Source organism: Macaca nemestrina, chromosome 12 (assembly GCF_043159975.1).
Source record: "Macaca nemestrina isolate mMacNem1 chromosome 12, mMacNem.hap1, whole genome shotgun sequence".
Classification (NCBI taxonomy): Eukaryota; Metazoa; Chordata; class Mammalia; order Primates; family Cercopithecidae; genus Macaca; species Macaca nemestrina.
The window spans coordinates 107,408,362-107,423,541 of record NC_092136.1 but is presented as its reverse complement, the minus strand read 5'-3'; the positions used below and the strand labels follow the sequence as shown (position 1 = coordinate 107,423,541).

Below are 15,180 nucleotides of genomic sequence, written 5' to 3'. Positions count from 1 at the left end.
AAATGCTTTAACTTTCTAATTTCCCTTTAATAAACTTATAAGACATTTATATAAATGCAGTTTAACTTGTAAAATAATATTTTATTTTTTATAGTATTTAATACAATTAGTGAGAAGAACTATGAAATATATCAGTTTAAGAAAAATAAATTTCCTGTAGGAAGTGAGTTTCAAGGTTTACTAGATTTATACATCTAGGGCATATATAAAGTTGAGTGAACATTGAATTTAGGTTAATATCATTAAATTGAAAGTGAACTTACTCAACTTTTGTTTCAGTGTACATACTGAATTAGATACCATAAAAATACTTCCATTTCAAGACATCTAGAAGTTCTGGTGGATAAAGTGTAAAATAAGCATGCTTATTTTATACTTTTTGGTTGTCACCTTGCTTGTAAGGAAGCAATAGGAAATCTGTAGAGACCAAAAAATGAGGCAAAAGCATGAATCCAGAGAAGTAAGGAAGTGCCGAAGCTGATGACTTTCCCAGGGACATCACACAATCCTGGTAATCTGGAATCCAGTTTATACTGTACCAGGAGCATATGTTTCTTTTCCGATACTCAATATCTGTAATTGTCAAACTTTATTTTTTTATCAGCCTAATAAATGGGCAAGAAATGGTATTTCATTGTTTTTGAATGCATTTATCTGATTGCTATCAGAGAGGTCTTTTCATGTTTTTTGGTCATTCAGATTTCTTATACTATGAGCTGCTCATTTATGTTTTTTGCTTACTTTTCAACTAGGGTTGTTTGTCTTTTTCTAACTGATTTATAGAAGTTCTTTATGTTTTAAATCCTTTATCTTTTGTACATTTTCAGATGGTATCTCATAATTTGTTTAGCCTCTTGTCAATTGTCCTCCTCAGTATGCAATTCTAGCCTTTTTTGTCCTGTTGAGTATCTTATGTGTATGTTTTTGAGAGTCTAAGACCATTGGAAGAATCCTTGACTATAGATATTGAAAGATTTTGTGGTAAACTAACAAGGGAGGTGACAGAACCCTTTTTGATACAGACTAAGAAATCAAATCCTTATGGTTTTGCATATCCCTTTAGGTTAACCTTTAACTTAAATTTTGTCCTTTGAAGCTTCTTTACTTTTTCGTCAGCTCATGGATACATTTAAAAAAGCCCTTTTAAAAACAAATTTTACACAGCATTTTAATTTTCAGTAGTATATTGTATTCCTGGAAGCTAAAGTTCCTGACATTTAGCTCGCTCCATTTCTTGCCATCCTCTTGCCATTATTACTTCTTGTAGGAAGGATTTTCTAACCCCCTACTCCCCAGGGTCAACTTAGGTATCATTAGTATGTAGTTCTTTAGCACCCTTTATGTTGATCTCACTTACCTATATTTATGTTGCTTGATTGTCTTTCCCCCTTCTCTAGACCACAATTTATTTAATGGCAAGGACCATGGCCACCTTACACATTACAGTCCCAGTGCCTGGCATTGTGCTTAGAACACAGGAGGCACTTGCATTGTGATTAGGCTACTATCATCTCTTGCCTGGATTACTGCCACAACCTTCTGACTGGACTTGTGCCTCTAATCTTGTTCTCCAGACTTTCCTGCATGCTGAGAGCCCAGTTTGCTCTTTTTGATATAAAGCTGATCACGTTCATGAGTCTCTTTTGGCCCCAGCATGAAACCCTCACAGCAGTTCAGAATGGCTCACATGGCCCAGCCCCTGATTGTTCTAGAGCAACATAATCTCTTGTCATTAGTCACAGTTCTAAGTTTTAGCCAGTTAGAATTACTTTAAGTTTGCTGAAAGTGCTGCACTTTCTCTGTTGTTTTAAGAACATGCTGCTATTCTTTCTACCTGAAACATCTTTATGTTCCCTCCCCCCACAAAAAAAGAAAATGCAGTTAATTTCTGCTCATCCTTAGGCCTAAGACTGCACATATTACTTCCTATAGGAAGTTTTTGATCCTTCAGTGTGAGAGGGATTTGAATTCTTTGTGCATCCTCAGTACTGTATATTTCTGTCTTCAAAGCACATGTCTGTTTTTATTGCCTGTATTCCATACTATAGTAAAAGCTAGCAAGGGCTGACCAGGATTTTTGACAGTTAAATCTTCTACAACTAGCACAATTTTGAGATACAGTAGGCAGTAAATAAAAACATTGAATGAATGTGAATTTAGACATTTCCTGTAAATTACAGAACAGCATGTCTTAAGAATGTTTTAAATGATTTGTCCAGGGTTATGACTATTAACTGGGTCTCAGATTCATTATTTGTTAATTTTTAATAATTTGTTAATTTTTTGAAATTTCACCTCTGAAAATAATTTGTTCTAGTCCAAACTGATGGAAAGAGAATTGAATCCGTACTGGAAGGATGGTGGGACAGGTCTTCCACCCGAAGACTGTAGTGTGTCATCAATTACTAAAGGTATTTCTACATTTTGATTATAGACACACAGGGTTTTTTTTTTTTTTTTGAGACAAAATCTCGCTCTGTTACCCAGGGAATACAGTGGCACAGTCACAGTCACGGCTCACTGCAGCCTCCACCTCCCACTCAAGTGATCCTCCCACCTCAGCCTCCCAAGTAGCTGGGACTACAGGTGCACGTCACCACTCCCAGATAATTTTTTGTATTTTTTGTAGAGATGGGGTTTCACCATGTTGCCCAGACTAGTCTTGAACTCCTGGACTTAAGCGTTGACCTAACCGCCTTGGCCTCCCAAAGTGCAAGGATTACAGGCATGAGCTACTGCACCCGGCCTCAGGCATGTCTTTGATATTATAATGAGTTTACATATGAGAAAGCATTGATAAAAATTTGCAGTCTTTGGAAGCCTAATTTAAATTATTAGTATTTTGGAAGATTGTCTTAATTATGTATTTGGGAGCAAGTTAATTAAATACATAGTTTTGTGCTTGAAAATATTCTCATATATGAGTTTCTACTTAAAATGGATTAATATAAAGTATGATTCTGTGAGTACATAATAATGCATTTGGTTTGTTATATTCTATAACAAAATGTAAAAGTATTGTCTGAAATTTCATGAAAATAATGTATAAAAACTAAAGATGTGGTTTATATATTCAGAATTTCCTACTTTTCTAGAATTCTTAAAATTTGTATTGACCTTAGGAGAGTGCTATTATTTTCCAGCAGATGGAGACAAAATATTTAAATGTCACATAAGCATACTTTATAACATAATTTTAAAAATACTTATATTCCCATTAAGTGTTGTGTTGACACTTCAAAAGTTTATTACAATTAATCCAGCATACAGATGGTAGTATTATAAATTATGATGTTCTCTTTTTGTCTTAATGATTTATCAGTAGGATGTTTTTCTGCTTTTTATACATAGTGGATTTTTATTTTGGTTATTTGTTAAAATTCTTCTGTATTTTATGTAGAAATGACAAGTAGAGTCACCTCACACGTCCCTTCTTAGTTTAGCAATTTTACTAACATTATTGGTAATAGTTAACAGTTTTTTTGTCTTTCAACTTCAGGCAGAAGTGTCCCTGCTGAGTTATGTGATAGTAACTGTAGTCATACAAGGTTCTCTTTGAAATACTGTTTCATAGAAACTTAAAAGTTTGGGGAGTGATAAGTTAGCTCACTCAACCATGACTATGTAGGGCTGTTTTTATGATCTAGGCTTTTACCATCCCTAATGTCAGAGGACAGTTAATAAATTTCTTTGAGGAAAACCTAGAATTGACAAACCCAATCTTTGGATCTTGCCAGTTGACAGGTTCTTTACTGAGTGGAGAAGATCCGGAATTTTACTTTAGGTGGTATCTTTTAGCAGACTGAAACAGCAGAATCAAAGATTCTAGGAGAAAATGACCTTACATAAAGCTTTTAGAGAGCCCTTCTCCCTTCCTCTTCATATCATGCTTTTACCACTTCTCTTTCCCATCTTATGTTTATTCAGAAGCAGAAAAAATGGCAGAAAGCTTCTCTCTGTCAGAGGCTAAGATCCCAGAGTTGAAATTAAGTTTTAAAAAATGATTGACAGGTTTTACTGCGTATGTAGATAGTGTTGTCATTCTATGTAGACCAATGGTAGGAGTGGAACTGTTAGGCATCTAAAAGTATTACAATATCTGTATTAAGAAGGTAGAGGTGACATAGTGTTATTGTTAAAGGACTAGACTTTGGAGTTAGTGTACTTGGGATTAGAATGTTGGCATTTCCACTAATTAGCTTCATAATTTTGGAGACATTTTCTGGCCTCTCAGAGCCCGATTTATTAATATGTAATAGGGAATAATGATATTACCTATCTTATATAGTTAATGTGAAGATTAAATTAGAAAATGTTTTAGCACGGTGTCTGGAATATGGTGACTACTCAATAATGATGATAATGTCAAATACTTTTATGATTAAATCTTTTGGGAAGGCTTTATCAACAGGTTTTTGTAGTGATTGAAGTGACATATTTTCAATAATTGTGTTAATCTTGATTTTTTTTCTTAGAATTCAGTGGAAAAGTAGGTTAATCATTTTCAGAGCCCATACAAAATTATTTTAAGTCATATTTTAGTAATGGGAATATTTGTACAATTTTAGAGTTTATATGGCACAGTTATATATCAGCTTTTTTCTTGGCAGCCATGTAAAGGAGAGCAGTGTAGATGTTATTTTAATATTATAGCTCAATAAACCAAGGCTTAGAGTGACTAGGTAATTTTTCCTGTAGTCATGTTAGTACTAGAACCTAGGTCTTCTGATTGCTAGTCTAGCATTGGTTACTCTAGATTCTTTAGTGGAAGACTATTTTTATTACCATGTAGTTAGTAGGAATTCTTGCTTACAGACTCCTTCGATGTGATTTTGTTCTTCCTATTGATTTCTTCCCCCTCTTTATTTTTTGGCTTTTTCTGCTAGAATCTGAGTTGAAAAGACTTTGAAAGGTGGTTTAAATCGGCTGCCTTATCTTAGAGATGAGGGAGCAAAGGTCCAGAGAAGTTAATGACATACATAAGATTTTACAAATATTTAATAGTAGCAGCAAGACTAAAATCTAGGTTTCCTGTTAGTTAGTTTATCACTATTTTTATGTTAATCTGGTTTCTGAGAGAATTGGGGAATATAGCCCAGATTCATTTGGTTGTATTAATATTTTGTCTGTAACAGTATAACTTTGAGTTATGATGGAAGCATATGATGGAAGTTTCTTAATTTTTTTTTACTTATAAATAACAGATTTGAAATCTAGGTGTAAAGTGCCACATATCAGTGAATTTATATAATTATTTGATATATCTTTTTCTCAGCATAGAGGACCTGAACTATGTTACGTTCATGTTTGTACTTCCTATTGTACATTCATGTGTGTGTTTTTTTTCTTGTTTTGGGAGGAGGGGCATGTGGAGTCTCGCTCTCTCACCAGGCTGGAGTGCAGTGGCGCGATCTCGGCTCACTGCAACCTCCGCCTCCTGGGTACAAGCGATTCTCCTGCCTCAGCCTCCCGAGTAGCGGGGATTACAGGCGCACGCCACCACGCCCAGCTCATTTTTGTATTTTTAGTAGAGACGCGGTTTCACCATGTTGACCAGGCTGGCCTCGATCTCTTGACCTGATCCACCCACCTTGGCCTCCCAAAGTGCTGGGATTATAGGTGTGAGCCACTGCACCCGGCCTTGTACATTCTTGTTTGTACTTCCTATTGTAGGAGGGTTTTTATATTCATAATAAATATTCACTAAATTTTTTTAATTGAATTTCGGGATGGTACTGCAAGTTGGTATTTTTTGTTCCCTTTTTAAATATTAAATTTGGTGATTTTTTTTCTTACCAAAAGGCTTCATTATTGCCATCTCTGATTATAAGATTGATAGGACTATTGAAATAGAACATATTGTCAACTGAAGGTGAAGTTATTATATAAATATTTCTAAAATTGTATGGCTTTAACTAGTGAAGGAATTGGCTGAAAATTTGTACTGCCATTGGATTTCCTTCATAAATGTCAACATAGAGGAATAAAAACAGTCTTACTTTTTTCTCTGATTTTTTTTTTTCTCTGTACTATTATATTTTGGTGATTGTTCAGGAAATTTTTACTATGTCCATCAGCATTTTATCAGTTTCACATATAATTCTATGGAATAAACAATTTAGTTATGTAGCTGAGACATTCATATAGGTATTTATTACTGTGGATTTCTTTTACTTATCACTGTGTAGATTGCAGATTTAGACTAACTTCTTCAAGTGGTTACATAGTTATTTTTGAACTCATCAACTATATAAATAGCAACAAAAAAGCAAGAGTAAAATAAGCTTTTGAATAAAAAGTGAAAATCGTTGCATTAGTTAGAGATCTAGGTTTTGAAGTACAAAATATTTTAGGCCTATAAAGAAAAGTCATATTAGCAGAGACTGCTTAGTAAAGATAAACTTTTGAGATCTGAATGGGGGAATGGAATTAATTTGAATGCAATTAATTTGAGTCTTGAAAAATCTGTTTTTTCTTTAAGTAAACATTTACTGAAATGTGACATATATATAAAAACATTCAAAAATATTGAGTGAATATTTACTATGAATAGAAAAACCTTCCTACAATATATGTAAAAACCATCCTACAATTATATGTAATATATTACATATATATTATATGTGCACATAAATGTACAAACCATAAGTGTATAGCAGCAGACTGATTATTTTCATAAAATGAAAACATTTGTGTCCTCAGCACACAGTTTGAAAAATCTTGTTAGCATCCCAGAAGCCCCCTTTTTGACTCTTCTGGTCACTGCCTTGCCACCAGAAGGGTAACCATTATTTTGTTTTCTAGCACCAGAAATCAGTTTGTCCTCCTTTGTTTCCAGCACCTTTTGCCCACATTTTGAGATTCATCCATATTGTTGTATATAGTTGTAGTTTTTCCATTATTTTTGCTGTCTAATATTAAATAGTATATTTTAGAAATATGTCACAATGTGGGTGTCCTGTGTACTGATGGTAGACATTTCCTGGGTTGTTTCCAGGCTGGGATTATTGCAGTGTTCTGCTATGAAGATTCTTGTATATGTCTTGGGGTTAATGTGTGTGCATTTTTGTTGGTTATAGAGCTGGGGTGATCTTAAAAGCAGTCGTGTTCTGGGGCAAGGAAAATCAGCAACAGAATTTTTATTTAAGTAATTGATTTGATTTCCTCTCTACACTATCCAAAGTGTGATGTGTAAAGAAGAAAATAAAGCCAGCTTAATAAATTTGTTGAAGGCCTTCAAATGTTCATGGTTGGTAATTATGACTAAAGTAAAATAATTTGTTTTAACATCCACTTTGGCATTATCTTCCATAGCTTCCTTATTTGTTCTTTGTTCTGCAGCTGAGGTAGCTTTTTTTCTTCTCCCTTTCTCTGTGTGTCCTTTGTTTTTTGAGATGGAGTCTAGCTCTATCACCCAGGCTGGAGTGCAGTTGCACGATCTTGGCTCACTGCAAGCTCTGCCTCCCGTGTTCATGCCATTCTCCCGTCTCAGCCTCTCGAGTAGCTGGGACTACAGGCGCCCGCCACCATGCCTGGCTAATTTTTTTGTATTTTTAGTAGAGACGGGGTTTCAGCGTGTTAGGCAGGATGGTCTCAATCTCCTGACCTCGTGATCCGCCTGCCTCGGCCTCCCAAAGTGCTGGGATTACAGACGTGAGCCACCACGCCCTGTCCCTCTGTGTGTCCTTTTATTCCTTAATTATTTCTTGGAATGTTCTCTCTACTCTTACCTTTTTGAAATAGAAACCCAACTCATTTTTTTGAGCCCGGTTTGTGAAATTTTCCCTGACCTCCACTTAGAAATAAACCTTTACTTTTTTCATTTTCTAAAACCCGTTATATCTTTTTATAATAGCGGTCACATTATTTTTATTGTAATTAATTATGTCCTTTTATTCTTATTCTCTTAGATTGCAGTTTTCTTATAGATAGTTTTATTTATCTTTTCCTTCTTCCTAGTGGCAAAACTCTGTGACTTACATATATAGGCACTCAAATATATATATGTTGAGTTCCAAATGCACTTATATATTTAAAGAAAAATATTTATTTTTGTATTTTAGAAGTCGTTATAGAAGCAATACATATTAATTGTATGATAACCACATTAAAAGTATAACTAATATTTAGTATTGGAATTTAGTTTCAGTGGTAGAAGATGGTGGATTAAGCTGGCTAAGGAAGTCTTATCTAAGAATGAAGGAACAAGCTGAGAAACAAAATAGAAACTTTGAGGACATTGTAGCCGAAAGATATGGGGTGAGTATCTGTATTAAGGAGATGCCTCTTATTTTCAGAATTAGGTGAAAAATTAAGTGCCTTTAACTTTGTTTTGTGCCATGAAGAATTGAATTAATATTAAATTTCATGCCTTTATACTAAAGTAATTTTCTGTTTTTCGTTATTATTAAACATGTGTCATATTTTTATTGACATAATGAATGTAAAACTTAAGTATATAAAACTTAAATGTGGGTGTATTTAATGTAAAAATAACATTTTCTCATTGTGAGAAAATTTAAACAATGCTGGAAATCTGCATGGTACACTTCTGAAGGTAACCACCATTGAAAGTTTTGTATATTCCAGAGTTAGGTGTATTCTACAGTTTGGGTACTTTATGGAATTTTTTTAAAGAGTGTATATATACTCTTAGTGAAAGTGTGCAGCAGTATATATTTTAGAAACAGTTTCCCCATTTTTCTGGACAATCTTTCTATTGCAATAATTATTGATGTTCTTTCTTTTTTTCTCTTCAATTGCCGGAGGAAAGCAGGTTTAGAAAGTAGTAAGATTTCTGGAATATATTTTTCCAGATATTTTCCCCAGAGTTTTATTTATTTTTTTTATTTTATTTATTTATTTTTTTTGAGAGGGAGTCTCGTTCTGTCGCCCAGGCTGGAGTGCAGTGGCCGGATCTCAGTTCACTGCAAGCTCCGCCTCCCGGGTTCACGCCATTCTCCTGCCTCAGCCTCCCCAGTAGCTGGGACTACAGGCGCCCGCCACCTCGCCCAGCTAGTTTTTTTGTATTTTTTAGTAGAGACAGTGTTTCACTGTGTTAGCCAGGATGGTCTCGATCTCCTGACCTTGTGATCTGCCCGTCTGGGCCTCCCGAAGTGCTGGGATTATGGGCTTGAGCCACCACGCCCGGCCTCCCCGAGTTTTAAAGTAGACTCATGGAATATGCCCTGGCTTTTTAAACTTAATAATGTACACATAGTTGGTTGCCAGTAAATACAGACATTTTAATGACCTCTTAATATTTTCTTATATATTTACAGGCTTTTCCTTTATCTATCAGTTTGTCAGTAGATGGACATTTATATGCTTTCCCTTTCCCCTGTTAAATAGTGCTGTACTATGTCCAATGCATTTTGCATATTTTTCTTGGTGAATTACCAAAAATGACATTGCCTGTTGAAGGATATAGACATTTAAACCAAGGTACATATTCCCAGATTTCTCTACAGAAAGAATGAACAAATTATACTTATAAATATCTGTTTATCACATAATTTTCAACAGTAAGATTCTTCCTTTTAGTTTATGCTGTTGTGATTGGCAAAGTTTTTAAGTTTTGCTTTTGTTTTTATACATTTGTTTACTGGTGAATTGGAATTTTTTTTCCTTTTCTTTCTTTCTTTTTTTTTTTTTTTTTTGAGATGGAGTCTCACTCTATTGCCCAGGCTGGAGTGTGGTGGCACGATCTCAGCTCACTGCAACCTCCACCTCCTGGGTTCAAGCTATTCTCCTGCCTCAGCCTCCCAAGTAACTGGGACTACAGGAGCCTGCCACCATGACTGGCTAATTTTTGTATTTTTAGCTTTTAGTAGAGGTTGTGTTTCACCATATTGGTCAGGTTGGTCTTGAACTCCTGACCTCGAGATCTGCCCGCCTCGGCCTCCCACAGTTCTGGGATTACAGGCATGAGCCATTGCTCCCGGTCTAATTGGAATTTTTTTTTACATTTATTTTGGCCATTTGTACTTTTTAGTGAATTGACTCTTGATATTATTTGCCCATTTTTCTTTTGGGATGATTTAAAACTTTTTAATAAATCTGTTCAGATTTCTCCCCCTCAATTTCATGTTTGTTTTTTACTTCATTGGTAATTTGCTATGGATAAATTTTGAATATTTTTACCTAGCAAAATCCCTCATATTATTTTTTCATGAATTAATACTCTTGGTATAATTCATTGACAGGCCTTCCCCACTCTACAATCGTAAAAATGTGCAGCTGTACTTACTTGAGTACTTGTTCAGTTTTATTTTTTATGTTTTATCTTTAATTTTTCTGAAATATGTATTTGTGTATGATATGAAATAGGCATCAAACTTTTTATAAGTCTTATATAGTTGTTTACTATATATTGAATGAATTTTTTTTCTCACTAATTTGAAATGACACATTTGTTATACATTAAATTTTCTTATATACATGGGTCTGTTCCTTTACTCTCAAGTCTGTTTCATTGATTTTTCTATCTTTTCCTGGAATTTGTATCATACTGTTCTAATTATTGTGGTTTTCAGTAAATTATTCAGATAGCAAATAATATACACCTACGATGTGTTAGTCACTATAAGAGACTTATTAGTCACTAAAATATTAGCTTTGCTTTCCTATATGTTTATTTTTCTTAGTAAATTTAGTTTAAGCTCTACAGAAATTAACATTTTTCCAAAATTTGTTACAAATTTACAACTTTTTGGAATTTTGATTTAAATTTAACTAAATGTATAGAATAAATTAAGGACAACTAGTATCTTTATAATATAGAGTCATCTCATCCCAAAACACTGAGTATTTATTTATGCTCTTCAGTATTTTTCTCTGTGCATTTATTATGCATATGCCATTGAGGTTAATTGAATTTTAAAAACGTTTTCTGACTTGGTGTTGGTGCTGTTCAGCCCTTCTTTTAAACTTTTATTATTCTAATTTTTAAAATTTTGGGTTATGTGGGAAGGTAGTTATATGCAAATAATTATTTTGCTTTTTTCCTCTCTGTTAATATTTAAACTTTCTTTTCTTGAAATAGTTATAATTTTAGAACTTTGGTAACAGGATTGGAAGCCGGTATTCTTGTCTTTTTGTCTTTAAATAATGACTTTTGCATTTAGGATTAAGAGTATCATGTTTAAGTATCCTTGTATTCAAAGTTGAGTAAAAGGTGCTTGTTTTTTAAATTTTTATTGTTTTAATTTATGTTGTATATGTTTAAGGTATGTATTCCATGATGTTTTGATATACATAGGGAAATAATTACTAGAATTAAGCAAACTGGTGTATCATTTATCTCACATAGTTATTCTCCTTTTTTGTGTGTGGTAAAAGTACCTAAAATCTACTCTTTTAGCAAATTTTTGGTATATAATGTGATATTATTAACTGTAGTCCTCATGGTGTACATCATATCTCTGGACTTAGTTATCCTAAATAATGGAAACTTCTCACTCTTTGACCTCCATCTTCCCATCCCCTCTCCTTCCGGTAACTACCTTCCTACTTTCTGTTTCTATGTATGATGCATCTTTTCCTTGAAAATTGTTTTAAAGTTTGCAACTACAAGAACAATTATTTAAACTTGACCAGTGCATTTGCCATTTGGTTTTTAGCATCTGTTCTTTTTTTCAGAGATCTTTGCCCTAATTCATTTATGGTGTGACTTAATCATCTTGAGTAATTTTTTCCCTCAGAATTGCTAGTGATATGCCCCCTGATTCCCTGCATTTTTGAAGATGATTTTCTTTTGCCCATACCAAAGAAGGATAATTTGACTGTGAATTGAATTCTCTATATAGAATTATAGCTTAATTTTGTTTTCAAAATTTAATCTTCATTCTAATATTTATTATTATAGATGAACAGCTGTAAGTCTGTCTTTCCTTTGTAGATAATTTGTTGTTTATCTACCCCTATCCATATACAGGCTCACACTTATTCACTCCTTCCCCGATCTAGTCCTTGTAGTCCTTGTAAAGGTTTTTTTTTTTTTTTTTTTTTTTTTCCCTTGAGTTTTGAGATTCTGGTGTTAGGGTTTTTTTCTGTGTTTTTCTTCTTCCTCTCCCCCACCCAAGGCTATTGGATGAGTCCTTCTGAGAAATTGGCTGGGGAAATTTTCTTATATATTTTTAAAATTAATGCTTTTCTCCCATCATCTTTGCTGTATCTTTCTGGAAGTACTAATAAATGCATATTAGATTTTCTAGAATCAATTGTTCTTGTGTCTTTTTTTCCTTATAACTTACATTTATTTACTACCTTTTCCTAAAATGTAGAGAATTTCCAGGTTAATTTAGTTTTCAGCACTTTCTTTTCTTCCTTTTGGTGTATCTGTACAGCTTTTTGGGACACATGATTTTTTATTTCCAAGTCTTTCTTGTTCTTGAACTATTCTTTTTTTTTTTTTTTTTTTTTTTCTGTGAGAGAGTGTTTTAGCAGTTTAACCTCTTGAATCTCACAACCAGTAGGAATTAATTATTTTTTGAAAGTTTGTTTATACTGCTTTCTGTGTTATACTTTGTGTTAGTGCAGAGCATTTGGTCTAACTGGCCATCCTTTTGGAATCTTTTTTGTTATTTAATAATTTTTAATTGTTTACACAAGGCTTTTAAAAGTATTCGTTTCAGTGTAGGTTGATTGTATGGGTCTTCTTTCACCCCCTTAGTGGGCTTTTCAGTGTGCCACTTGGCAGTGAGTCGTGCGGTACGTGGGGTGCAAGTCACTGAGCCGTTCCTAATTTTAGATATCTTGTTTAATTTTTCTCCTTTGTAGTCAATGGAAATATTTCAGTCGAAATTAGAAGACGCTGAAAAAGCTGCATCCACGAGAGAAGATTATAGACGGGAGCGGTGGAGGAAACCCACATATTCAGATAAAGCACAAAATTGTCAGGAAAGTAGAAAATCAGACTTAGTAAAATATGATAACAGTTCAAGGGATAGATACGCTACAACAGATACTGCAAAAAATAGCAATAATGATAAATTTATTGGTGATGAAAAGGATAAGAGACCTGGGTCTTTAGAAACATGTGGAAGAGAATCTAACCCAAGGCAAAATCAAGAGTTTTCTTTTGGCAATTTGAGAGCTAAATTCTTAAGACCCTCTGATGATGAAGAGCTGTCATTTCACAGCAAGGGCAGAACATTTGAACCACCTAGTTCATCTTCAGCATTGGTAGCTCAGGGCTCTTTGCGTAGTGGTTTTAGAAAACCCACCGAGAACAGTGAAGAAAGATTAACATCATGGAGTCGCTCTGATGGGAGAGGAGGCAAGAAACATTCAAATCAAAAGCCACTGGAAACCAGTACTGATGAATACCAGCATGTTCCAGAAGATACAAGAGAAAAATCACAAGATGAAGACTTGAGAGGTGACCCTCCAAAAAAAGAACATCTACAGGACACAAAGTCTACATTTGCTGGGTATTTTGTCATTTTTTAACCTAATAAGTGAATATTAAGATTCAGAGAGTTCAAAGAACAGAGCTATATTTTTAGAACATCAGTTATTAGCTATGATTATGGTCTCACGTTTCTTAAAATTGATAGAAGGGGTAAGATATGCAGATTTAACAATGTAGTATTGTGTTATGGATTGCATTTTATTTCATAGGTTTTTTTTTTAAAGAGCTGAAAGAATTCAGTAGCTATATTTGTTCAAAATATGTTGCTTCTTTGCAATTTAAAAAACTGAATGAGTTAATGTTTTAAATGTATGTGCTGCTGGAGATATTTTGGTAGATTTTGTTGCCAATGCTATTACTTTCTAAGGAAATTATCTTATTGTTGAGTATAATCATGATCATAAATACTGCATATCTACAGGAAGTCTAGGAGACAAAAGGAAAACATGCTGCCACAACCCACATATAAAGTGACACATACATGCCAGAGATCTTGCAGAGGGGGGCATGAATTATGGTTGTTATTTTGCATAGAGAAAGAAATAATCCACTTTGGGCAGTTGACAGATTTTAAAGATAATGTTAGAGTTTTAAATGTAAAATATATGTTGCACTTATATTTTACATTTAATAATATGGGTCAGAAGATGAGGAAACCCAGGTTGAACGGGACTAAACCTAAAAGAATTTGCTTTAGAAATTTGCTGGTCCTGTTGGAGATAGCCAGAAAAAACAAAACAAAACAAAACAAAAATAAAAACAAGTGTCCAAAGGGTAATAACTTACACTTGAATGATCATTAAAATATGTTTTAAAATAGCACCAAATGAGTGGGACACTAAAGGAAGAGGTTTTAGGAAATAATAGAAACCCGTGGTTGTAGCAGATAAAAGCACTGTGGTTTGGGGTTGTGAGTCTGATAAATCACTTTTGTTAATGACTCCATCTGAAGCAGTGGATTAGAAAACTCAGTGTGTAATTTTCAGTGGGAGGAAGCTGGCAAAATCTGAACTGAGTGATTAAGCCCCAGTCAAATGGACTCTGGTTCACGTCAGGGCTTTCCTCCCAGGAAATGGAAGGAGAAATCCAATTGTATTGACTAAACAAACATGGCAGGGATTAGTGTCTAAGGCTGTGTGCATATATAATTGTCCAGTCTTCACTCCAGGTACCCTGGGTGGTAGACCGTTTCCAGTTCCCAGTCGCTACAGGAATGAGGCTGTTATTTCCTGATACCATTAGGATTGGGTTAGAGTTTGGATGATCTGAAGGCTGCCTTCTGTGATTCTAGCTAAGCAACATGTCTGCAAAGTAATACCACACAATTAGTATTCCAACTGGTTGTCTGATTGCTGCATATTTGTATGTCTTATTTAAGTTGTAAGCTTCTGATAGATACACTATAATATAGGCACTCACTGAAAGCTGTGTATGTATGTGTGTGTGTATATATATAATTTTTTGGTTTGAAGACAGCACTCACGAAAAGCTATATATGTGTGTGTATATATGTATGTATACACGTAATTTTTCCTTTGAAGACAGTATTTTCTGTTCGCTGTGTTGATTTGATAGTACAGAGGGTTTGAAGCTTTCTATGAATTCTGCGATGGGCTAGAGAGGGAAAAAAAAATCTAGAAATCATCCAAAAAAAAAAAATAAAAAGATTCCTGAGAATGTATAGTGGTTGTAAAGTAGGAGACCAAGACGACAGGACCTTGAAGAATGCCTAGAAAGATCCAGTGAAAGATTGTTAGAAGTTATTC

General features: G+C 34.1%; 1 protein-coding gene across 1 annotated transcript in view; it reads left to right on the top strand.

Annotated features, from left to right (window-relative positions):
- LOC105493667 (CWF19 like cell cycle control factor 2) overlaps positions 1 to 15,180 on the top strand; it is a 126,237-nt gene that overhangs the window by 15,685 nt on the left and 95,372 nt on the right. The window contains exons 6-8 of the mRNA XM_071075527.1: positions 2,318 to 2,411; positions 8,144 to 8,259; positions 12,781 to 13,433. Of these exons, the coding sequence (XP_070931628.1) occupies positions 2,318 to 2,411; positions 8,144 to 8,259; positions 12,781 to 13,433 (863 nt within the window). The remainder of the gene's footprint in view (positions 1 to 2,317; positions 2,412 to 8,143; positions 8,260 to 12,780; positions 13,434 to 15,180) is intronic.